The sequence below is a fragment of the Syzygium oleosum genome, unplaced genomic scaffold (assembly GCF_021117445.2).
Source record: "Syzygium oleosum isolate NSW1041296 unplaced genomic scaffold, Sole_v2.1 Sole_v2.29, whole genome shotgun sequence".
NCBI classification, from domain to species: Eukaryota; Viridiplantae; Streptophyta; class Magnoliopsida; order Myrtales; family Myrtaceae; genus Syzygium; species Syzygium oleosum.
Genome location: NW_026607513.1, coordinates 803,099 through 827,374, shown reverse-complemented (window position 1 = coordinate 827,374; position 24,276 = coordinate 803,099). Strand labels below are relative to the sequence as shown.

The following is a 24,276-nucleotide window of genomic DNA, read 5'->3' as shown; positions in this document are numbered from 1 at the left end:
AACCAAATAGTCGTCATTCATTGAAGAATGTTGAATGGAAGATGAAATTTTATTTGCAACGATCTAAACCATGAGAAAAAACAGTTCGCCTAGGCTCAAAGTTATGTAATTTTGTCTAAGTATATTTGCAATAGCACTCAATGGATCCAACTCTACCGACCTTCTCGCAGGCCCCTCCCATTGGAAACTTATACTCTATACAAGCCTTGTTGCAGTCAGGGAACTTTTAACACGGCCCTATGTCCGCTTTCTAGATTGTTACTTTTTTGACCTCCCTCGCAGTTGATCTTTCTAAGAGACGTGAATTCAAGAAATGTTAGCAATCAACACAAGACATAAAATCTATTGTTTTGAATAGATAAAAGCATCCCTCGAGCCTTTGGATTAGATATGGGTTTTGACGGTGGTCAAAATTGAAGCGTAATGAACTCGACGAAGGCTTACGAAACAAAATACAGCATTACCTGCGCAGCAAAGAGAAACAAGGCAAAGCATGCCGATGAATAAACAAACCCTTCCCGAAGCCATTTTGATGACCTTCTCTTCTCCTTCTTTAGGTTATGATTGTATTGGTCGTGAATAATTATGCACAATCGCAACTATATATAGGCAATTGGAGCACCACCGTAACAACCACTCCACGAGTATTGAATGCTAGCAGATCTTGGATAATAATTTACTACTGAGTCCCTTTTATGGAAAAATGTATAGACAATAGAATCCCGCCTTAAATGATATTAATGTGGAAGATAGAATAGAATCCCACCTTAAATGATATTAATGTGGAAGAGATAGAATAGAATCCTATTGAATATTTAATGGGATGCTGTGATATATGCACTTTCCCATAAACAAAAAATACCTTACTTAAATATACTATTGTTGACACCAAAAAAATATCAGGTCATGGTTATACAAATACTCACGTGCATATCACATGAGCGCCATCTTACACGTATTAATCTATCGATGAGCGCAGGAGTTAACATGTGGCTATCGATGACGATATTTTTTAATGCCAAGAGTATGATTGTTGACATATGATAACGGAGGGTTGATAATTGCCAATATGGGTGCCGATAGTAAATTCTCATTAAAAGTATTTCAAATACCACTTTAAACTTAAATCATCAAGTTGGTTGGCACTGAGGATGCACATTGTGGAGGTAATTGTTGCTATTTAGAAAACTAGTCATAGAACGATAATCGACGACTACGAAGCTATCCACACATGATGAAGGCAATTATTCAAGAACGTGGATGAGTAAAGCTTGTGGAAATAAAGGAGTATAGATGAGGTCAACGGGAGTTCTTTGAAGATGCATAATTGTTGAATATTGTCGAGGAGCAGTTACTACACCTTTGTTGGAGAAACATCTCCAAATAAATTTTGATGATACTCAAACTATCCTTTGTATAATATCTACGTTATCTAAGTGTAGATATATTTAACGGATTGAGTGATACTCATGGTGTAATTCATTGAAGAAAAGATCATAAGACTGTCCTTGAAGGATCATACAAACAACACCATCGATCACAAAAATCAGCTAAATGACGATGTCTCATTGAAGCTGAAAAGATCAAGTAAATGATAATATTTAGGTAACGGATCATTTAATATGACCGTTCTCTCACTATTATAGCCGTTGTTGACTGGACTTGCACAATAGAAGATCCGATAGAGAGGAGAACAGGTCGTTTGACAATTTGTCAGAGTCACAACTACAGAACAACAGCAAAAGCTATTTTAGGAAAGTCTGTAGAAGTTACAAAAAAGGCTGTATAGGCAGTCAGTTCCTAGGACAGCAGTACCAACGGCTATTTTGCTTCTCTAAGACATCATCAATGATTATATTGAAGATGCCTATGATAGAAAGGGTCTTTTGAAGTCAACAAGTTAAAGAAAGTGCTCATAAAATTCTAGAAATTGCTACACGCCGTATACTGAGCAAAAAACTCCTGTCTGATAATAGCACTTACTAGATTATGATTGTGTTTAAAGTTGAACTGTACCAAGTAATAATTGCACCCAATTCCTGATAATGTGATCTATCAATTTATGAGAGTGATGTATGCTGAGCGTAACTTGTTCAGTAATTTACTAGTGCAACCAAGCCCAAGTTTTGGCTGTTAGTTGTGAGAGTGGACGTAGGCTTGGAATCAAAGCCGAACCACTATATATCCTTGTGTGTAGCTGCTTATCCTTCTGTTTATCATTTCTAGCACATAAGTGAATCATTGCTTCTCATATATCTAGTGAAACCCAATATTTACTTATGACATCTTTTCCGTGAAAGTTTTTAAAATCTCTAAAGTAACCTATTCACCTCCTTTAGGTTGCAAAGTTAGTCCCAACAATAGTTACCAAAGGGTAAAAAGGTAACCGAAAGATAGTTTAAGACCGTTACCAAGGTATAAAGGACACTCCACCAACCGAGGATGAAGGTCGCAATCAATGAAATTCACTTCCAAGGCTTAATGGACAAGCCACTTGCCAAAGTTAAAGGACTTTGTGATAGGAGAAGCTCACCACCAAGGTCTAAAGGAAAACTACTAGCTGAGAATAAAGTTCTTATTAGCTCACCATCGATGAGTAATTTAATCTCCAAGAATAAAGAAACCGATATAGAAGTTATCCATTGTGACATCCTAAATTTCATCTAATCGATTAAGGTGCTATATGAAATGGAATTAGTGATGAGCAAGGTACGATTGTTTCGACGAGTTGGATTAATTGAGGGACCTTGATTTAAGATCCGTGAGGCACCAAAGTCATTTAAATTTGTGGGATTACTCGGAGGAATTTTAATTGGCGCATACTTGATGTACCGCTCGTACAAGGGTCATTAGATTGCTTAAATGAAAAGATATGAATGTGGAAATTTTATGGTATGATCTAATTAGAGGTATTAGAGCACAAAGTGTGCCCTAACACCCCATGTATGGCCGAACAAGAACTTGCACGGAGGGGGAGAAGTGGCCTTTTTCTTCCTTTTAACACTAGATTGCTTTTTGTCTTGTACATTTGTCACATTTTCTTGTCTTATTAGTTTGGAAATTAGTGGGTAACCTTGGGCACTCAAGTGTGCCGCCCACCCTTGCCTAATAAGGGTTCTTGCATGAAATATTCTTGCAAGAAAGCCACTCTAATCATTACTTAGAAGGTAGCTTGTAGCTCTTTTTCCTTATGCAAGATGATGAGCTCTTTCTCCCCTAGGCCCCTCACCGGCGTCCTTTCCTCCCCCCACGCCCATATCTCTCTCTCTCTCTCTCTCTCTCTCTCTCTCTCTCTCTCTCTCTCTCTCTCTCTCACGCCGCTTTCTTTTTCTCTCCGGCCAACAGCTGTCCATCGCCCTCACCGCCTTATCTCCTCCCTCGTCTCGCCAATAACAGCCACTGGAGGTTGCATTTAACCTTATTGAAGGATCCCCTAAAGCTCTAGATCAAGGCAAGGGAACTTAGGCTTGATTTTAAGGCCTTCAATCTATGCCCATTCTTAGCACCTCTCTTGTGTATGTGTGGATGTGTGTTTCTTCGAGTTTTAAGGTTTAAATGTGAATGAAAGTTGCTATTTGAGCTTGCATGGAAGGAACCGAGAATGGTAGTGCTGGTGCATGTGTAATTCTAGAGCCCAAGGGCATTCTAGCCATAGATTTAAGCTCGGTGAGCCTCGCACGTGGATTTTGAGTCTCTCGAACCAAGTTATATGCAAAGGCAATGAACTTATGACTTCTATATGTTTGATAGTTGATTGATAGTTTGTTGTGGAAGGGAAGGAAGATCCGTGAGCTTTGTCAACACCAAAATGGGTGAAAAGTACATGAGGACCTAGGAGGGGTAGATCTGGTCGCCCAGAGCTTCGTTCTTTCTTCATTTTTTTTGTTCCATCTTGAAGAGTCAAAATCTTAAGTTGAGTCCTTCATAAAAGTTGCTAGAAATCCTTCCCTTTATAACATAGTTTAATTTGAGGTTTTTCCAACGTGATTTGGGTAGGACGATGGTCTATTTTCCTCACCATGCTCAAGATGTTTTCTGCACTATTTCAGTGACCTTTCTGTCTTCTCAATTTTCTGTACAATTTTCTAGAACGATTCTGAGAAACTTCATTCATAAAAGTTCTTGGAGACATCCTCTTCTACAACATATTTTAAATCCAAAATTTTTAGAAGTGATTTGGGTCCTGGAGAGTTATTTTTGAGAAACAATAATTCTATTTTAGTGAAAAGTTTTGTTTTGTTCCTGTCTTGAGCCACAAAAAAAAAGTACTTACCAAGGTTTTTAGTGTTCAAGTCCTCCATGAAAGTTGTTCATTTAGGTCTCTCCTAACACATATTTAAATTAGATAATTTTTGGAGGTTTCTTACTATAGCTGGTGTCCCAAATTCGTCGAGAGTGTAAAACAAGTTGATTCTGTACAGTTGTAAAAATTCCCTATTTTCTACTTGAAAACGTGAGAATTGTGGTCCGAGGCCTTCTGAGAATGTGATGTGCACATCATGAGCTTTCAAATGAAGTATGGTTGGCCTTAATTGGATGAGAAATGGATAAGGAAATGGGATGACCTTGTGGGTGCAATTATGGTGATAGTGATGAGTGATTAAATTGCAATGATTTATATGTGATACTATCATAACGTCGTGGTGATATGTTATTGTGAGTTTATGGATATCAGTATTATATGATCTTATCATATTGAGTATGGATTTGAGATATTGAGCACCGCCTACAGCCAGCATCCCGTAGATGCCTACGGATGGCAACCCGTAGATGTTGATGCCTGTGGCCAGCTAAGTCTTGGTCAGCGAACCGAGAGTTTCCCGATGACAACTGGGTAGGGTGTCGGGAGGAGATGCCTGTGGCCAGCGTCCCACAGATGCCCCGGAGTGAAAGCCCATGGCCAGCGACCCGTGGAAGTCTGGTCCGTGGACTGAAAGTGACCCGCACGGACTGGCTTGCCCCCAGTTGAACTGTGAGATAGGGGTGGACCTGATATGATGATGATGGGAATATATGATACAAATGCATGTGATGACTATGAATCTTATTTTGGTGATTATGAGACTTATTCTGTTGGCTAATTCGGCTAATTCTGTTTGCATGATTATTCTTGGAGCATGTGTTATTGTTGATGCTATGTTGATTGTGCTGGAATTGGAATTGGTTAGATCTTTGGGTTTAAGAAATTGCCTTGTTTTCCTGCTGGGCAAAAGCTCACTCTTGTTGATTTAAACATTTTCAGATCGCTGAGATGAATGCCCAACCTCCAACTTGATATGGAACATATTTCTTTGTTGATACTGTTTGGGATGATGTGATCTTTCCTAGGTCTACTACTGTATATACTTGTCAGGTTATTATCGTTTGGGTAGATGTGGGGAGGCTTCCTCATGTTTCTTATAAATTTGTAGCATGGTTTGAGAACCGACATGGAGAGTTGTTAGAATCCTTGTGTTTTTGAGACGATGGTGGAAGTGGTGGTGACGGCGGCAATGGAACTAGCGGAGCGAATGGTGTTAATGGAGGCGATAGAGGGATTGTGGATGTTGTTGAAAATTAAACTTGATTCATGAATCTAGGTGCATTATTCTAAGATTGGTATTATCCGTGTACTTCTTCCTAGGTGCATTGATGTAGTTCATGTATGTGTCATGCATTTAATTAGTCCATTTAGATTTTCAAGATTCATGTACTACAAAGTTCTAGGAGTTTTATGAGGTCTTATTAAATGCATACAATGTACGAAGGGTCTCTATGTACCTATAAAAGGGCTTGAGATTGAATCATTTTATAGAGCCAAGCCACAAAAATATCAAAGAGTATTCTAAGTATTCTCTTGTGTTCCTTTCTCTCAACTTCCCATTTTCAACAAAGTGGTATCGAGAGCTACGGTTGAAGATGAATAGCTCTTTTCCTTATGCCATTCCCAAGCTTTCGAAACAAAATTATGGGCAATGGTGCATTCGCATGAAGGCATTGCTTGGCTCACAAGACGTGTGGGAAGTTGTTCAAAAAGGCTATGATGAACCGGAGGATGAAGCGGCTTTGAATCAAAATCAAAAGAACGCGTTGAACAAGCTTCGTAAAGGTGATCAACATGCCCTCTCTATTATTCACATGGGCTTGGATGAAGCCATGTTCGAGAAAGTTGCTTCCGCATCAAAGGCCAAAGAAGCCTGGGATATTTTAGAAAATAATTTCAAAGGAATTGACAAGGTGAAGAGGGTACGTCTTCAATCTCTACGTGGTGAGTTCGAATCTCTACATATGACGGGGTCCGAATCCGTTTCTGATTTCTTCACTAGAGTATCCTCCGTAACCAATCAAATGAGGCAATATGGCGAAAATATTGACGATGCTCGTGTTATTGAAAAGATTCTTAGATCGCTTGACTCAAAGCTCGATCTTGTTGGTGTTGCCATTGAGGAATCCAATGACTTGGAGACTATGACCCTTGATCAGCTCATGGGGTCATTGCAAGCATATGAAGAAAGATTAAAGAAGAAGGAAGAGACGGCGACCCAAGTACTCCAAACTAAGGTCTCTTTGAGAGATCAAATGAAAAAGCAAGAATTGTCTCATGGGAGAGGTCAAAATCGTGGCCGTGATCGTGGTCATGGTCATGGCCGTGGAGGAAACTTTGGTCGTGGTCGTGGTCGTGGAAGGAGCGGAGATCAACATTCCATCAATGAAAGGTCAAGCTTTCAAACAAGAGGACGTGGAAATTATGGCTACAATAGAGGTGAAAGGAGAAGGTATGATAAAGCTAATATTCAATGTTATTCCTGTCACAAATTTGGGCACTATGCTAATGAATGTAGGAGTGCCACTACAAACAATGAAGTGAAGGTCAATTATATTGAACTTAAAGAAGAAGAAGACGAAACACTGTTGTTATTGGCAACAAATGAAGAAAGAGAGAAAGGAGCATGGTATCTTGATACCGGTGCCGCAAATCACATGAGTGGCAACATAGAGTCATTCTCAACTCTTAATGAGGCGGTGAATGGCAACATCATCTTTGGAGATAATACTAAAGCCCCAATCAAAGGAAAAGGTGATGTCTTAATCCGTGCTAAAAATGGAAGTCATCTTTTGATATCTCAAGTTTATTATGTTCCTACTTTGAAGTCTAATATTCTAAGTTTGGGACAATTACTTGAGATGGGATATGATATTCACTTGAAAGATCGTTGCCTTCTTTTGAGAGATGATTCTCATAAGTTGATAGCAAAGGTGCCTATGGAGAAAAATAGAATGTTTTTACTCAATGTTCAAGTTGATCATCCAAGGTGCTTGAAGAGTTGTGTTGAAGATACTTCTTGGCTTTGGCACTTGAGATTTGGCCATTTGAATTTTGGTAGCTTGAAGACTTTGGCGAACGAAGATATGGTGCATGGGTTGCCCAAAATCAATCATCCCAACCAAATGTGTGAAGGATGTCTTTTTGGCAAACAAGCTAGAAAAAGTTTTCCTAGGGAGGCCACTTCAAGAGCATCGAAGCCACTCCAACTTGTTCACGCCGATGTGTGCGGACCCATCAAACCATCCTCACATGGTAAAGCCAATTATTTCCTACTCTTTATTGATGATTATTCTCGCAAAACATGGGTCTATTTTTTGAAAGCTAAAAATGAAGTTTTTGGAGCATTCCAAAAATTCAAGACCCTTGTTGAGAAAGAAAGTGGCTATTATATTAAAGCATTAAGGACCGATCGAGGTGGAGAATTCACTTCGGGGAATTTGAAACTTTTGTGACACCAATGGGATTCGTCATTTCTTGACTGTTCCAAGGTCTCCACAGCAAAATGGTGTCGTAGAGCGGAAGAACAGAACCATTCTCAACATGGTTCGAAGCATGCTTAGAAGCAAAAAGATGCCAAAGGAATTTTGGGCCGAAGCCGTTGCATGTGCGGTATATTTGTCCAACCTATCTTCTTCAAGAAGTGTTCGTGGCATGACACCTCAAGAAGCATGGAGTGGTAAGAAACCTAGTGTTTCTCACTTACGTGTTTTTGGAAGTATTGCTTATATTCATATTCCAGATGAGAAGAGATCTAAGCTTGATGAAAAAAGTGAGAAGTTTGTCTTCATCGGCTATGATCCTAAATCTAAAGGCTACAAGTTCTACAATCCTTCCAATGGGAAGATCGTGATTATAAGAGATGCAGAGTTTGATGAAAATGCCTCATGGGTTTGGAATGTTGCTGAAAATGATGAATATGTCATTTGTCCTTTACAAGAGGGAGAATCAAGCCAAAGAATACATCAAGATGTTATTACTCCACCTCCATCTCCTACTTCTCAAGGTTCCCATGATAGCTCCTCTGAAGAGCCGGTGCGCAAAAGGAATCTTATCAACATATATGAAGAAACGGAAGTTATTGATACTCCAAGTTTATTTTGTTTCTTTGCTGACATTGAACCATTAAACTTTGAAGAAGCGGTGCAGGATGCAAAATGGAGAGATGCAATGGAGCAAGAGATTCAAGCAATTCAGAAGAATGGCACATGGGAAGTAGCAACCCTTCCTAAAGGACAAAAGGCAATTGGCGTAAAATGGGTGTATAAAGTGAAGAAAAATGCCGATGGAAAAGTGGAAAGAAACAAAGCAAGACTCGTTGCGAAAGGCTACAGTCAGAAGCATGGCATTGACTATGATGAGGTATTTGCTCCTGTAGCTCGTTTGGAAACTATTCGTTTGATTATTTCCTTGGCAGCTCAAAATAAATGGAAAATTTATCAAATGGATGTTAAGTCCGCTTTCTTGAATGGCTATCTTGAGGAAGAAGTGTATGTTCAGCAACCTTTGGGCTATGTTGTCAAAGGACATGAAGATAAGGTCTTGAAGTTGAAGAAGGCTTTGTATGGATTAAAGCAAGCACCAAGGGCTTGGTATAGTCGCATTGACAAATATTTTCAAGATCATGGATTCATCAAGTGTCCACATGAGTATGCTCTATATGTCAAAGAAGATCAAGCTGGAGGTTTTATGCTCGTATGTTTGTATGTCGACGATTTGATCTTCACCGGCAACAATGTAAAAATGTTTGAAGAATTTAAGAAGGTGATGGCTCAAGAGTTCGAGATGACCGATATTGGGCTTATGTCGTACTATCTTGGAATTGAGGTGAAGCACGTTGATGGTGGTATCTACATTTCTCAAGAAGCTTATGCAAAGAAAATTCTTCAGAAATTCAAAATGGAGAAATGTAAGCCGGTGAGCACTCCCATCGAATGTGGAGCAAAGATGTCAAGGTTTGATGAAAGTAAGAAGGTGGATGCGTCTCTTTATAGAAGCCTTATTGGAAGTTTGAGGTATTTAACTTGCACAAGACCCGATATCCTCTATAGTGTTAGTCTTGTTAGTCGATACATGGAAGCACCTACCGAGAATCACATGAAGATGGCCAAGAGGGTACTTCGATACATAAAAGGTACTCTTGATTATGGTTTAATTTATTCTCCTGCTAGAAACTTCAAGCTTCATGGATATTGTGATAGTGATTGGGGTGGTGATGTTGATGATCGAAAAAGCACCACCGGTTTCTTATTTTTCTTGGGTGATACTGCATTTACTTGGAGTTCAAAAAAGCAGCAAATTGTGACTCTTTCAACTTGTAAAGCCGAGTATGTATCTGCTGCATCATGTGTATGTCATGCAATATGGCTAAGAAAGTTGTTGAAGATGCTTCACATGCCAGAAGAGGTTGCTACCACAATTTATGTTGACAACAAGTCTGCTATTGCTTTGGGAAAGAATCCCATTTTTCATGATCGAACCAAGCACATAGACACAAAATTTCACTTCATAAGAGAGTGCATTGAGAAGAAAGAAGTGAAGCTTGCATATGTGAAGACCAATGATCAAATTGCCGACATCTTCACTAAGGCATTGAAGTTTGAAGATTTTGCAAGATTGCGTGCTTCGATTGGAGTCACTAGATATAATCAAGTTTAAGGGAGAATGTTGAAAATTAAACTTGATTCATGAATCTAGGTGCATTATTCTAAGATTGGTATTATCCGTGTACTTCTTCCTAGGTGCATTGATGTAGTTCATGTATGTGTCATGCATTTAATTAGTCCATTTAGATTTTCAAGATTCATGTACTACAAAGTTCTAGGAGTTTTATGAGGTCTTATTAAATGCATATAATGTACGAAGGGTCTCTATGTACCTATAAAAGGGCTTGAGATTGAATCATTTTATAGAGCCAAGCCACAAAAATATCAAAGAGTATTCTAAGTATTCTCTTGTGTTCCTTTCTCTCAACTTCCCATTTTCAACAAAGTATCGTCCGAGGAAAGTGACCCGGAAGAGATTCCTAGTACGATAGTGGACTAAGGAGGATCAATAGATGTGGGAAGACTTGTTAGGGAATCGGGGTGGCTTCTTTTTGTGTATACCGTGATGATGGACTTGAGACAGTAGCATTTGTTATGTAGGATCTTTGTTAATCCTAGTGGGAGCCAGTACCTTTTTGAGTCCTCCCGTCTTTTGTGAATCGTTAGTTCCGTCTCCGCCCTTTTACTTAAATGTTTTAATGAATTAGTAAGATCTTCCCTCTCCACTTTATATAATGTGTTGTGTAAATATGTTAATTCAAGCTACAAGTGCTGACCTTAATCGCACGCTACCTTCCGTTTGCGATGTAAGAATTCAGAAAAGATTAAAGAAACCTGTTAGTTGTATCCGGGACGTTACATCCACTCTCCAAAGATAATCGCTCACGCAGAGAAAAATCTCATATATTTTCATTTATCAAAGTCTTCTGCATTACAACGGAGGACTCTCCTCTATTTATAGGAAACTAAGACTCAGGAAATAAACAAACATTAAAGAGACATGGGACTATCCAACCATTTGAGGAATTGGGAACTAGGAAGCATTCAAATACCTCTGAACTAAGGACTTTGACTCTTGACACTCACATAACAGTTGAGACCTAGGAACTTAGAAATACATTGATAATGCATGGAAACTTGAAATCTTGATCCTTGTGGTTTATCTTCCAAAATTTTTCCACCATCTTTAACCAACCAATAGTCACTTTAATAAATTAGCAAATGTCATAAGAAATTGCTTTAAATAACTCTCATAGATATATTGTTGATTAATTTTGCATTCAGCAAGTATTATTGGTGTACTGATAACCTTATCGGTAACTCGGTCGAAAGTCCCTTTGTTGATGATCCACCGAAGTATGTTATGACCGAAATCTACCTTTACTTGAATGAACATCGCAAGTCAAATGCTCCCGCGTCAAGAGTGTAAATATGAGAGGTGATGAGTGAAGTCGCACCAAATAGTCATCATTCAAGATGGAATTTTATTCACAACAACGATCTAAACGATGAAAAAGAAAAACAGTTTTCCTACGCTCTAAGTTATGTAGTTTCTTCTAAGTATATTTGCAATAGCACTCATTGGATCCAACTCTACAAGCCTTCTCGCAAGACACACCCATAGGAAACTTACACTCGATGCAAGCCTTGTTGCAGTAGGTGAACTTTGAACACGGCCCTATGTCCGCTCTTCAAATCGTTCCCTTCTTGACCTCCCTCGTAGCTAATCTTTCCGAGATACACATGAATTCAAGAAACATTAAAAATCAAAACAATACAAAACATCTATTGTTTTGAATAGAACAAAATGTCCCCTGAGCCTTCGGATCAGATACGGGTCTTGAGCATAGTCAAAACTGAAGGAGAATGAACCTATTACACATTTGCTAATTCTATCCTAAACCTTTTAATTTTTCCAATTGTATAATATTTGGACATTTTGACTAAAAAAATAAAAAGGGGTTGAAAATTCAACAAAAGAAAGAAAGTGGACAGTGCTTTATAAAAGGAAAAGCAAGGAAGAGAGAGAAAGAGAGTGGCTGAGAGCTCACTTGTGCAAGAAGAGGAAAAAGAGCACGCACTTACCACGGGAGTCTCACCAAGCTGGTGTTACTTCATATTGCAACGCCCGATAAGTATTCGCACCCCTTGTTCGTGCAATTGGAGTATTTTTTTGGAATTAGGGCACAATTTTGGAGTTTGTGAACATCAAACTGCGTAATCCGATTTTTGAGTCAATAAACTGCATATAATATATATATATATATATATATATATATATATATTTATAGAATTTGTAGTTTAGGATGTTGTAGGGCCGTGGGATTTTGTGGAACTCGATTTGGACTTATAGTTTGCCTGATATGAATTTTTGAAGTTGGCCGCAAGTGATGAACAGTGTGCGACAGCAGCTTTATATGCCAATTTTCATCGCCTTTTGGCCCGAGTTTGGGTTGGCCAAGTTGGAGTTATTGTAGTTCTTTGAATGGGCTTTGTTTTGACGATATGCTTGCTTGAAATGGGGTTCGATGGAGAGAGCTATGACCAAGTTTTGCGCTCAAGCTCCACGTTGCGATCGGTTTTGAATAATCGCTATGGACAAGAGATTTGTGGGCACTTTTTAGTCATTATGTTAGCGTCTAAGCCTAGTTTAGCCGAGTCGTAGTCGAGGTAGTGTTTCACTCGATTTTAATGTTGTTTCTCGCTTATTTGATAGGATTGCAACTTTGACGGTTCAAGTAATCTTTGTTGTTTAATTGTAACTATTCCCAGGTGAGTGGGGCTATCTTTTCTTTAAGTTTATAAACTCATATTTTGAAAGTGATAAGGATTTGAGTATCGTATGAGTTGTTATAATGCTGTTTGTTGCATAAAAATATGGATCGGACATTTACTATATTTTGGTATTTGTAAATGGCTTAAGATATGTTTTAGGAATGGTGTTGCAAAACGAGGTATATATATTGATTTGTGAACTTGGTTTATGAAATGGGTATGTGAAATGTATTATGGTTTAAGAAACGAGTTCTCGAATGATTTGAGAAATACTTTATGAAAAGGATTTTGGTGGTTGAGTTGAGTTGTGAAATGTCACATACTTGGTTTGTGAAGTGTATTCCAATTGATGAACGAAATTGACAAAGATTATGTGCTTTGTTTTGTAAAAGTAATTGGTGATATTAATTGTGGATTTGATTGCTGGAGGATGTGTGTTTTGTGCTCAATATCACTGTGAACCCATTGAAGGGTTTAGGGGTATGCATACTGAGTTAGGATATCTTTCTAAGCTGAGCCATCGGCTTTATATGTCACGCCCCGAACCCCATCGAGCACGCGGCACACTTCTCTGGTCGAATAATGCGACATCCCAGGGTATCGCCGACCCAATTTAACTTATCAGAGATTTATATCCATCAGCAAAAGCCACAATCAATACCCGGAGAATAAGAACTGGGGTAAACATGGGAGATTAACCACATCCATTACTGATTCAAATTTATACAATATCCACAATTTACAAACCACAATATATACAAGCACACCGAACTTCTGCCCTATATACCACCAACGTCAAAAAGGATCGATAGCCTGGGTATCCTATCATAAAAAATGGTACACTTCCAAAAACCTATACCTAAATCCCTACTCTAACTCCTATGCCCTCTGCTTGGTGTCCACTCAGAATCTGACTCCTCGGCCTCTGAATCTGAGTCCCTCTGAACTGTCGGCTCCTTTGAGGACTCCGACTCAGCCTCGATCTCAATTGGGTTATTAATATCACCCAACTCCGCTGGAACCTCGACTCGCTCCTCCTCGACTGGCTCATCATCTGACTCGTCCTCCGGCACAAACTCGGGATCGTACTCTGGGACATACTCTGGCTCGTACCATGGCTCGTCCTCGGGTATGTCCTCCAGTTCTTCTTCAAGCTCGTCTTCTGGGGCCTCTTCAGGTTCTGCCTCAGGTTCTTCTTCTTATGGTTCTTCCTCTGGGATCACCTCAAGATCCACGTCCATTAGATCATACCCCGCCTGGGACTCTTCCGGCTCCGAGTCATGCTCGGCCCCCAAGGGCTCAGGTGCTGCAGGCGCAGGCTGAAGTCCTGACTGCACTAGACTAGTCTCCAAACTAGTCATCTCGCCATCCGGAGGAGGTATGGCTGATGGATCCCAGTCCCCAACTTCGTCAAAGGGGACATCGAAACCACGGATGGGGCCAAACTCATATACCCCGTCCCGGAAGAACCAAGCGGTATAGGTATAAACCTGCCAAAGGGGTAACCCTACGTCTACCCAAACTATTGTCGTATGCTTAACCCAGGCCATATTATCATCCATCGGGTACTCTACAACATTGTGGTTGATGTGCATCGGTACTCCAAAACGCTCAAGTGGCGGCGATGGGGGATTCATTGCTCAGGTCGGGGTTCTGAAATTGTTGGTTGAACAACCATGAGATTACATCTCAATAAGCACACACCCTAAACCCCACCTATGCTATCACGTAATTCGCAGGCACACAATTTATACTTACCTGGGCCTTTCCTGCGTGCGACCTGCACGTTAGCCACAGTAGTATAATTTCCAATCACATGCACGTTCTAATTACATTTCACGCACTCATTCCTGCCTAATCACATTATTTCCACACAACTCGCTAGTGACCCGCGTAATGGTACTGCCTCAGGTTCACTGCGACCATCCCACACTCGCCTCGCCAGTGACCCGCGTAGTAGTACCGCCTCAGGTTCACTGCGACTAACAAATGCTCAACTCGCCAGTGACCCGCGTAGTAGTACCGCCTCAGGTTCACTGCGACTAACAAATGCTCAACTCGCCAGTGACCCGCGTAGTAGTACCGCCTCAGGTTCACTGCGACTAACTCATGCTCAACTCGCCAGTGACCCGCGTAGTAGTACCGCCTCAGGTTCACTACGACTAACTCATAACAACACTTCAGGGCCCGCGTAATGGTACCGCCTCAGGCCGTGTATCTTGCCCACGCAGTGGTACCGCCTCAGGCTCAACACTCACCACCTACTACACAATCCGCGTAATGGTACCGCCTAAGGTTGGCCGTCCTCCGGTAATACCGGGCATCGTCCCGCATAGTCGTACCGCCTTAGGACGGATCAATTCCCCGCGTAATGATACCGCCTCAGGGATTTTTGTAACCACATGTACCGCACAACACACACTTTCTCACTAGTTCACAAGTTCAACACCCACATGCCAACATATTGGCCATTCACACTTGGCCCGTGCACGCATCAAACCACGCATTTCTCAAGCTCAATAAAACCCCAACACGACCAATTGACAGTCAATTTCAATTCGGCCCAGGCGTGCACATAACGAAGCACATTTCAAACAATCAAGTCATGGTACAACAAACATACAAGGCCACTCACAGGCCCACAAACACAGCCACATAATGAGCACCATTTCAGCATTTCCACACACATTTCAAGCCATAACAAACATCACATTCCAGCCACCGTACCGTGCACCAAACCGACACTATTTGCCCTTAAATCGAGCCAAATACTCGTCATTACGAGTCCCAATTTCCAGCATTCAATTCGGCGTCAATTCGGCCTTGAAACGTCACAATTTCAACCTCAAATCAGCCCATACCAATCCTCAAACCGATCCACTAAATTAATTCCCAAAACAGCCCCTAATTTAACCAAAACTGCATCTAATTAAGTCCGATTCCACCCCTAATTGCGTCTATCGATACCCGACATCCTAAATAGAGTTAGGGCACGACTTACTCGAACTCTAGACTGGCTCGGCTAGAGTGGGAAGGGGGAACGACTGATCGGCGGCTCACGGCGGCACACAGTGGCGGTGAGCGGCTCAGCGACGGCGGCGGTTGGCTGGACGGCAGGCGGTGGCAAGCGGCGTCCTTGGCCGCGGTTCACTCACGGCCACGGGAGGGGAGAGAGATGGACAGCGTGAGGGTGGTGGTGTCACGGTTCGGTGATGGGACGGTAATGGCACGGCGGACGGACGGTGGTTGGCGAGCGACGGCGCAGCAAGGGGGAGGGGCGGTCAGTCGGTGAGGGGGAGAGGGAGAGTGAGCCGAGAGAGGAGGTGAGAGAGTGAGGAGAGAGAGAAATTTGGCCTAAATAGTCCTAGGCCAATAATTGAATTACCAAAAGACTATCATGCCTCTCTCTCACAATCCAAATCAACGGCCTAGATTCGATCTTATCTTGGGATCGACGGCCGAGATCAAATCTTTTCCAAAATATCCAAGGGCAATTTGGGAATTTCTCAAAAAGTTGAAGGGCAAAATTGTCCAAAAATCTCTAATTCTAAGGCTAGGGAGAAATTACCAAAATGCCCTTCCCAAATTACATTGGCCTTAACAAATCTCCAGGGGTAAAATGGTCATTTTCCATTTCTCGCCGAAATTCAATTTTTCTGAAGGATTCGGACAAATCCGAGGCTAACCGAGCAAATGACAACATCGTCCAAATGATCCGTCGTGACTTTCCAAATTTCCAATGCCCAACTTGGTCTCTAATTAATGCATGAGTTCTGAATAACGTAACTTGCGCATATCTCGTACTAACGGGTGGCTTTTGGGGAAATTCGCGTTATTGACCTGTGGCCGATGCTAAATCAAGACACGTACAAGTTCACTCGGGTCGTGACGACCTCGGTTGTCACTTAATCGCGAGGATCGATCGCTAGATCCGACTAGCACGATCGTTTGGTATAGGTTTGGGTCATTCGTCAATTTATTTCGTGGTCAAGCGGAATCACCCGCGATCCACTAATATGACAGCAGCGAATTGATCCCTGACTATCCTTGGATCGGCCTTCATTGGCTCAAAATGTCACCTCGACAATTTTGATGGTCGAAAGTCGGTTCACGATCGAGTTTTTTGGTCGCGCGAATTTAAATCCCTAATTAGCCTTTCCCTAACGGTTAGTATTCCCGAAGTGATCAATTCCGGGCGAGATCTAACTACAAGCACGTCCATAAACTATTCACTTCATAAATCTCAAGTGAGTTGGATTTAAGAATATCACATTATAGATGGAGACCTTGCCAAGGAGGGAATTTTGATAGCCTTGTTACAAGGCGTTGTATCATAACCATGGTTTGATATTGAGCAATAGATTGGTCGACGGAATTGACCTATGTGATTTATCAATAGAATAAATCATTGATGTGTGATTTCAGATTAGTCAATGGAATCAACGACATGGTTTTTAATAGAGATTGATCAAGGACTTGACCATTGATGTTGTTTTGTTATGGTGATTAAATGAATATTTCTGGCTTATATAAAGTTTTGAGGAAATAAAACGACTCGTATTTTGTTTGATATACATATATTAAAGAGTTGGATTATGAGTTTTTGGTATAGCTTTATGTATACATGCATAGTAGTTGCTCGATTTGCTTAGAAGAGATATGAACTACTTACTGAGCTGTGGTTGCTCACCCCCCTCTTTCTCTTATATTTTCAGGTTTCTTGATTAGTAGCTAATAAAGCGAGAGCGATATCATGGGGATTTTTGGGAGTTTGTTCTTTGGTTTTCAGGCAGTGTCCTTTAGGTAGAAAGATGGCTGTGTCATCCCCGATCTGGTAGGTTTCGAGGTGTAACAAATTGAGTCCTAAGCTTTTTAAAAATTTGTATTTTGGCCGGAAAATTGTTGATGTGAATGCTAGCCATCTTGCGTGACATGGGTGGTATTGATGTCGAAATTTTCATTATTGTTTAAAAAAATTTCAACTTTTTTTATTAATTTTTTATTTTTTTCCTCCTTCCTATGTTGATTGCCCAGCCTCAACAATAGCCAACAACTGGCCAGAGGCTACGACTAGCGAGGCTCGCCCTTGCCAGCCTTAGCGAGGTCACCCTCACCAACACCGAGCAAGGCTCAATCCGGCAAAGGTAGGCCTAGCTAGCTTTGGGCGAGGCTTGACCTCACCGGATCTGGCATGAGCGAGGCTCGCCCAAGGTCGGCGAGGTCGCCCCTCGCCTGTTTCACGTGAGGTCAAGCCTCACCCTTGCTAGCCTTCATCAAGGCTCAACCTTGCTGCATTTAGCGAGGGTGAGCCTCGCCCAAGGTTGGTGTGGTGGTTCTTGGCTAGATCCTGACGAGGGACCTTCCACAAGGCTGGGCAATCAACAATGGAAGAAGGAGAAAAAAAAAAAGAAAGGAAAGAAAAGAAAAGTATAAGAAATTAATAATAAATTAAAAAATATTTAAAATAATTATTAAAATTAGTCGACATCAACGCCGATCATGCCACATAGGACGGCGAATATCTATGTCAGTAATTTCTGGTTAAAATTGGTCGAATGGACTATATTGACAAATTTTTAAAAGGTTTAGGACTCAACTGATAAAATTATAAGGTTTACGACTAAAATGACGAAAGTACAATAAGTTTAGGACCTTTTAGAAAGCGTCCCTTGAGCCTTCGGATCATATAGGGGTACCGAGCATGGTCAAAACTAAAGCAGAACAAACTTGACGAAGGCTTAAGAAACAAAATATAGCATTACCTGCAAAGCAAAGAGAAATGAGGCAAAGCTTGCCTATGAATAAAGAAACGCTTCCTGAAGCCATTTCGATGATCTTCTCTTCTCACACTTATTTAGATTATAATTGTATTGGTCGTGAAGAATTACACAGAATCCAAACTAGGCAATTCGAGCATCACCTTAACAGCCACCTCACATGTATTGCAGATCTTGTATAATAATAGGATCTCATTGAGTTCCTTTTATGGCAAAACCTATAAACAATAGAATCACGCCTTGAATGATATTAATGTGGAAGATAGAAGAGAATACCATTGAATATTTAATGGGATGCACTTCCCCATAAAACAAAAAGGTAGCAGCTAGCATGACCGTCTTAGAATGATGGTGTGACGGTCAAAAAGGTCAGCCACAAAAATTATTTCGAGGAAACCACCAAACTTCCTCAATCAGTTTCAATTTTTACTCTATGTTTCCTTTCTCTCTCCTTTTTTTTTTTTGACTTCTATGTTTCCCTATTGCAAAGCTCAAATTGAGAGACAAAATCATAAAATGACCCACATAATCAATTTTCTTGAATATGAAGAAAGAAAAACTAAATTTGATGTCAAAATATAAATAATTACAAGTAGAAAAATATTATGACGTACTAAAAAGAAATTGTTAATGTCATTATATAGTTTCAAGTTAAGTCGTGTAGTGTCTCGTTCGGATTTCTATCACTAAAGTGATGTTGTGTTCGAGTTGTGTTCTCCAAAGAGGTGATCTGTATGCGGTTCGACTAGTTCAACCGGTAAAACGACTCAAACCGACCATTTCAAGAGGTGAGCTAAAGTTATATCATAGCCAATATTCATAACAAAATGCACATAAATAACAGCGTTGTGGCACAGCAAAGCTGATAATAGCTTTTAATGGCCTTTAACTTCATAAATCTTTCTAAAAATGAGAAATAAATTGACTTCATATCTGTATGATTTCTAAATTGCCTTTCATCCATCCGTGCACGAGCTTGAAACTATGGTCCACGCAATATCTTCTTTATTTTACAAAGTCAGAAATTCCAATTTTCAACGTAAGGGCAACACTGCCCTGACTGACTTCGGCTGGTGTAACCGGCACCCGGTAGAGTCAGCTGGACCGGTCCGGTTTTGAAAACACTGGATTTTACGTGAGTCCCGCCAGATCAGATGACCCACAATTTAGTATATGTACTATGCCCGCAAAATATCATGTTCGGAATAGAGAGCGAGCGCGTTTTACAATTCCTTCTTTATTTTTCACTGCGTTTGATTCCCAGGAAGGTGTCATGGGAGGAAGATGTAAATGCTTTGGTTAGTCAACACAGTTTATTAATTTCTTCTTAGAATTCTGAAACTCCATTGGGAATGTCCAAACCCAGTCCATGTGGACCGTCACGCTACAAATGAATCTAGCAAGGACAACTTGAAGGGCAATAATGTGTAGATGGATTGCAAATATGATTGCGTGAATAATATGTTTGGCAATGAAGGCATTGCAAATGGATCTCGTGACATATCATCTTAACACTATATGGAGGCGAACGTTTGCAATTCTAGTTTCGGGATAACTACAAAAAAAATCTAAAACCTATAATACGGATGCCAATTCAATTCTAAATTTTACAATTGACTCAATTTAGTCCTAAACATTTTGACGATTTGACAATGTAATCTAGTTCTCTTGACTAATTTTGGCCAGCAATCGCTAATGTGGCAGTCCATTTATACCTGGGTCCTAACACTCTGAACCGGGACCTTCGCAGCCCCAACAAGGCTCCCTAACCAGTCTGCCGATATCGTAACCGAGTCTTTTCTCGAAATTGTAATTCATAGTTTCCGATAAAAGAAAATATCGAAAATAACTTCCATTAAATAACTTCCATTATCTTTGCACATGACAATTAAACATAAGAAAATCAAACAAATTTCCAAGAAACACACGGAGCTAGGCATTGCATCTTCTCGATTAGGTGACGACACTCAGATCGAATCACGTAAATCTGGTGCCATTTATGTTTCTAGTTCTCTCTTGTAGTAGCAACTCCTGCTACCACAAGCAATTAAGAAGACTAAGCAGTTTCCGATGTTACAAATCGAGAAGATCCGTTGCTTATAAAACGAGAAGATTTACTATCCGTGTTGCTATAAAACATTACACTTGCCTTAGTTCATCAAAATTCTGATTTTTCTTGGACTACTTCGCCACGACAACAATTATTACAAGCAATTGTAATTTGAGGTCGCGCAGGTGTCAAAATGGCAACAGCGTTTCACAACATTGACATTTTCATAGTTTATGAATGGTCGTGTACTTGAAAATTTCTTGATTTCAAAATTGATCTTGTGAAGATTGAACTAAAATTTGTGCCTCCAATATAGTTCATCTTTCTTGAAGTAATACCAAGAATAGGCATTAAATTGCGGGAAGGGAGAGCTTATAGGATCCCAACAGTTAAGATATAAGTCTACAACTATAGATTAGATTGTAGCAATATCATGTACACATTGCAAGATTGCAAAGTTTGTAAAAACCTTCATCAACTAATAAAGAGAAAAGAAGAAACATGAACGTAGGAGTGTAAGGGAAGCTATGAGTCAAGTTGCACCAAACAGACATTATTAATTGAAGAAAGTTGAATGGAGGATGGGAATTTATTCATAACTATTTGAACCACGAGAACAAATAGTTTTACTTGGCTTAGACTTACGCGATTTCATCTACTAACCACTACAAATGCAGAACGACCCCGAATCGCCAGTCACGCAATTCCCTCCAAGATAATACCCCCTTCCCACGCAAGTCTTGTAGCAGCCGTCCACGAACTGTGAACACGGCCCAATGTTCTTATGCTCAATTGGTGGCTCCGGGACCTCCCTCGCAACTGAAGTTTCTGAGATACACAAGAACGCAAGAAATCAACGTAAGACATCCCCCAAACAAGTAGTTAAACAGTTCGCTTTATGTGTCTCAACCGAGGTCTAAACTGAAACAGAACGAATGAAGGCTTATGAAGCAGAAGCTAGCATTACCTGCGAAGTACAGAGAAATGAAGCAGAGAAGACCTATGAACAAACAAACCCTTCCGGAAGCCATTCTGATGACCTTCTTTTCTCACTTTTCTTTAGGTTATGATGGTATAGTTGGCTGTGGAAAATTACACAAAATCCCATCCCATATATAAGCAATTCGATCATTTGGAAATTACCTCCGTTTGGATAAGTTAAACCATGTCATTTGGAAAGTTCATAAATCAAATTCCATTGATTAATTATGGACCATATAAGCCCGACAGAGAATTCTTTAAAGGCGTAAGATTATTTCCATAAATTGCCTCCGTTTGGATAAGTTTTTCCATGTCATTTGGAAAGTTCATAAATCAAATTCCATTGAATAATTATGGACCATATAAGCCCGACAGAGAATTCTTTAAAGGCGTAAGATTATTTCCATAAATTGCCTCCGTTTGGATGAGATTTCCCAAGTCATTTGGAAAGTTCTTAAATCAAATTCCATAGAATATGTACCTTCCAGATATGCGCGACAGAGAATTCTTTGAGGGCATAAGACTATTTCCATATAAATTGCCTGCGTTTGGATACGTTTCTCCATGTCATTTGGAAAGTTCTTAAATCAATTTCCATTGAATATGTATTTTATGGAATATTGCCTTTTATAAACTTTCCCAGAATTCTTCATTTTTCATTTTTTGGGGGGTTCAGGTGTAGAGCCACCTCGTGGCCGATGCCCCTCATTATCGACGATGCCGCAACACCCACGCGCCAACACCCGCACCGCGCTCCCCCCCCCCTCTGTCTTATAGTTAAGGTCGTAGCTCACGGCCGCGTGACTTGGTTACACTTTGAAGACATTGTGCAATAAAGTCTCCAATCATACTGGATACATTCCTCCGTTGTCACGCCCCGAACCCCATCGAGCACGCAACATCTCTCTTCGGTCGAATAATGCGACGTCCCAGGAACATCGCCGATCTAACCCAACACATCAGAGTTCGAACAAGGCGGAAACGAGAACATAAACCCTGACAATAAAATCATGGGGTAATAGGGAAAGACAAATCACCACCCGCCAAGCACTATATTACACTGTGATATTTTTACAATATCCAATACAATCCATCATATACAACAACCAACCACTTCATACACCCACCACATTCACAATAAAACTATTAAGCATACCGGCTTCTAAAATTTACACCGCTAACATCAAAAGAGACCAGTAGTCTGGGTGCAAACTAACTCCAAAAAGGGTACTTCAAAAATGATCACCCTACCCTCAGCTAACCCCTACAAACTCTAGATGATGTCCACTCCGAGTCGGTCTCCTCCGAACTTGAATCTGACTCCCCCTGATTCACTTGCTCCTCTGACGACTCAAAATCTACCTCAATCTCGATCGGATTATCTATAGGGTATTCTACTACTGCATGGTCGATGTGCATTGGGATACCAAAATGCTGCGGCAACGGCGGTAGATTCATGACTCAGGACGGGGTTCTGAAATAATTTGGTTACGCAACCATGAGACAACTCTCAATAAGTTGACAGCCTAAATCCCACTTAAGCTACCACGTATCTCCAGACAGGTCCAAACACACAATCACTCAATACATACGTATCACACACAAATGGACTTACCTGGGCTCAACCTGCACATTAGTCTCAAATACACAAATTTCAAACCACATGCACATTTCAAGCCATTCTCATGCCCAAAAGTACACGTCGTACACACAACAATTCCGAACCCCATATTTCACACTCATTCATGCACTAACACACCAATTTCATTTTCCATCTTTTTCCTCGGCCCACGTAAACACGCCTCAGGCCCGATCTCACTTTCCACTTGCCACATCACACGTTCCTATCGCGACCCGCGTAAACACGCCTCAGGCCCGATCTCACTTTCCACTTGCCACATCACACGTTCCTATCGCGACCTGCGTAAACACGCCTCAGGCCCGATCACATTCTCACTTGCCACATCACACATTTCACTTTCAATCTCTTTCCACGGCCCGTGTAAACACGCCTCCGTCCCCACATTTGTATCACGACCCGCGTAAACATGCCTCAGGCCGTTCAATTCCCCGTGTAAACACGCCTCAGGGATTAAGTGATCACGCGAATATGCCAACACGCCATATTTTATCTATACCCCGCGTAAACACGCCTCAGGGCTTTTTAGTGATCACACGCACATCACAAGCCTCAAATCTCACACGTTCACATACTCGAACATTAATTAAATGCACCCAAAGGCACCTAATTCAACCATTTCAATTCAGTCCCTAGAACATACAAACACACATTCAAGCATCAATTCCAGTCATGAGGGCAGCAACTATTCAACCTCGACACCCCCACCATTCCGCTCATAAAAATGAACATCCATAGAATCAGAGTAAATCTGGACAGTTTACACAGTGACCGAAATCCCATCAAAATAAATAGTAAACGAACTCTAAAAATTCTAAATTTTGGATATATCATAAAAAAACATCTTGATAAACATTTCTTATGAAGAACACGAAATCCAGTTTAATCTGTAACCATGCTTTTTCGTCCCTCGAAACTAGACCAGAATCAGTTCGCTCTAACAGACTGTTTTGTCCACAAAATACATTGCTTTCAACACCAAAATCACCTTGAAAAGCTTTGAAATTTTTATATGTCATAGAAAAGAAAGTCCCCAACAACTTTTGTGAAGAAATTTTATTGAAAATAGATCTGGAAAATTTTATAAAAATTCGACAAGACAAGAAGGTCGGGATGAATAGTATTCCGGGCAGTTTTAATACGGTTTGAAAATGGGTTTTCGTGCGACCCAAATGGCCTCCAAAAATTCCAAATTTAAAATATGT

General features: G+C 40.6%; 2 protein-coding genes and 1 long non-coding RNA gene across 3 annotated transcripts; all 3 read right to left on the bottom strand.

Annotated features, from left to right (window-relative positions):
* Window positions 1-115: 115 nt before the first annotated feature.
* LOC130135195 (defensin-like protein 37) lies at window positions 116-528 on the bottom strand. Its single transcript, XM_056303741.1, has 2 exons — window positions 457-528; window positions 116-223 (listed from the first exon to the last, which is right to left on the bottom strand). The coding sequence occupies exons 1-2, from the start codon at window positions 526-528 to the stop codon at window positions 116-118; spliced, it is 180 nt and encodes a 59-aa protein (XP_056159716.1).
* Window positions 529-13,496: 12,968 nt separating this feature from the next.
* Window positions 13,497-13,985, bottom strand: LOC130135194 (uncharacterized). The gene is made up of 2 exons (XM_056303740.1): window positions 13,848-13,985; window positions 13,497-13,793 (listed from the first exon to the last, which is right to left on the bottom strand). Exons 1-2 carry the CDS (start codon window positions 13,983-13,985, stop codon window positions 13,497-13,499), a joined length of 435 nt encoding a protein of 144 aa, XP_056159715.1.
* A 7,003-nt stretch (window positions 13,986-20,988) lies between these two features.
* LOC130135218 (uncharacterized) lies at window positions 20,989-21,530 on the bottom strand. Its single transcript, XR_008814668.1, has 2 exons — window positions 21,419-21,530; window positions 20,989-21,279 (listed from the first exon to the last, which is right to left on the bottom strand). It is a non-coding gene; the product is annotated as an uncharacterized LOC130135218 (long non-coding RNA).
* Window positions 21,531-24,276: the final 2,746 nt, after the last annotated feature.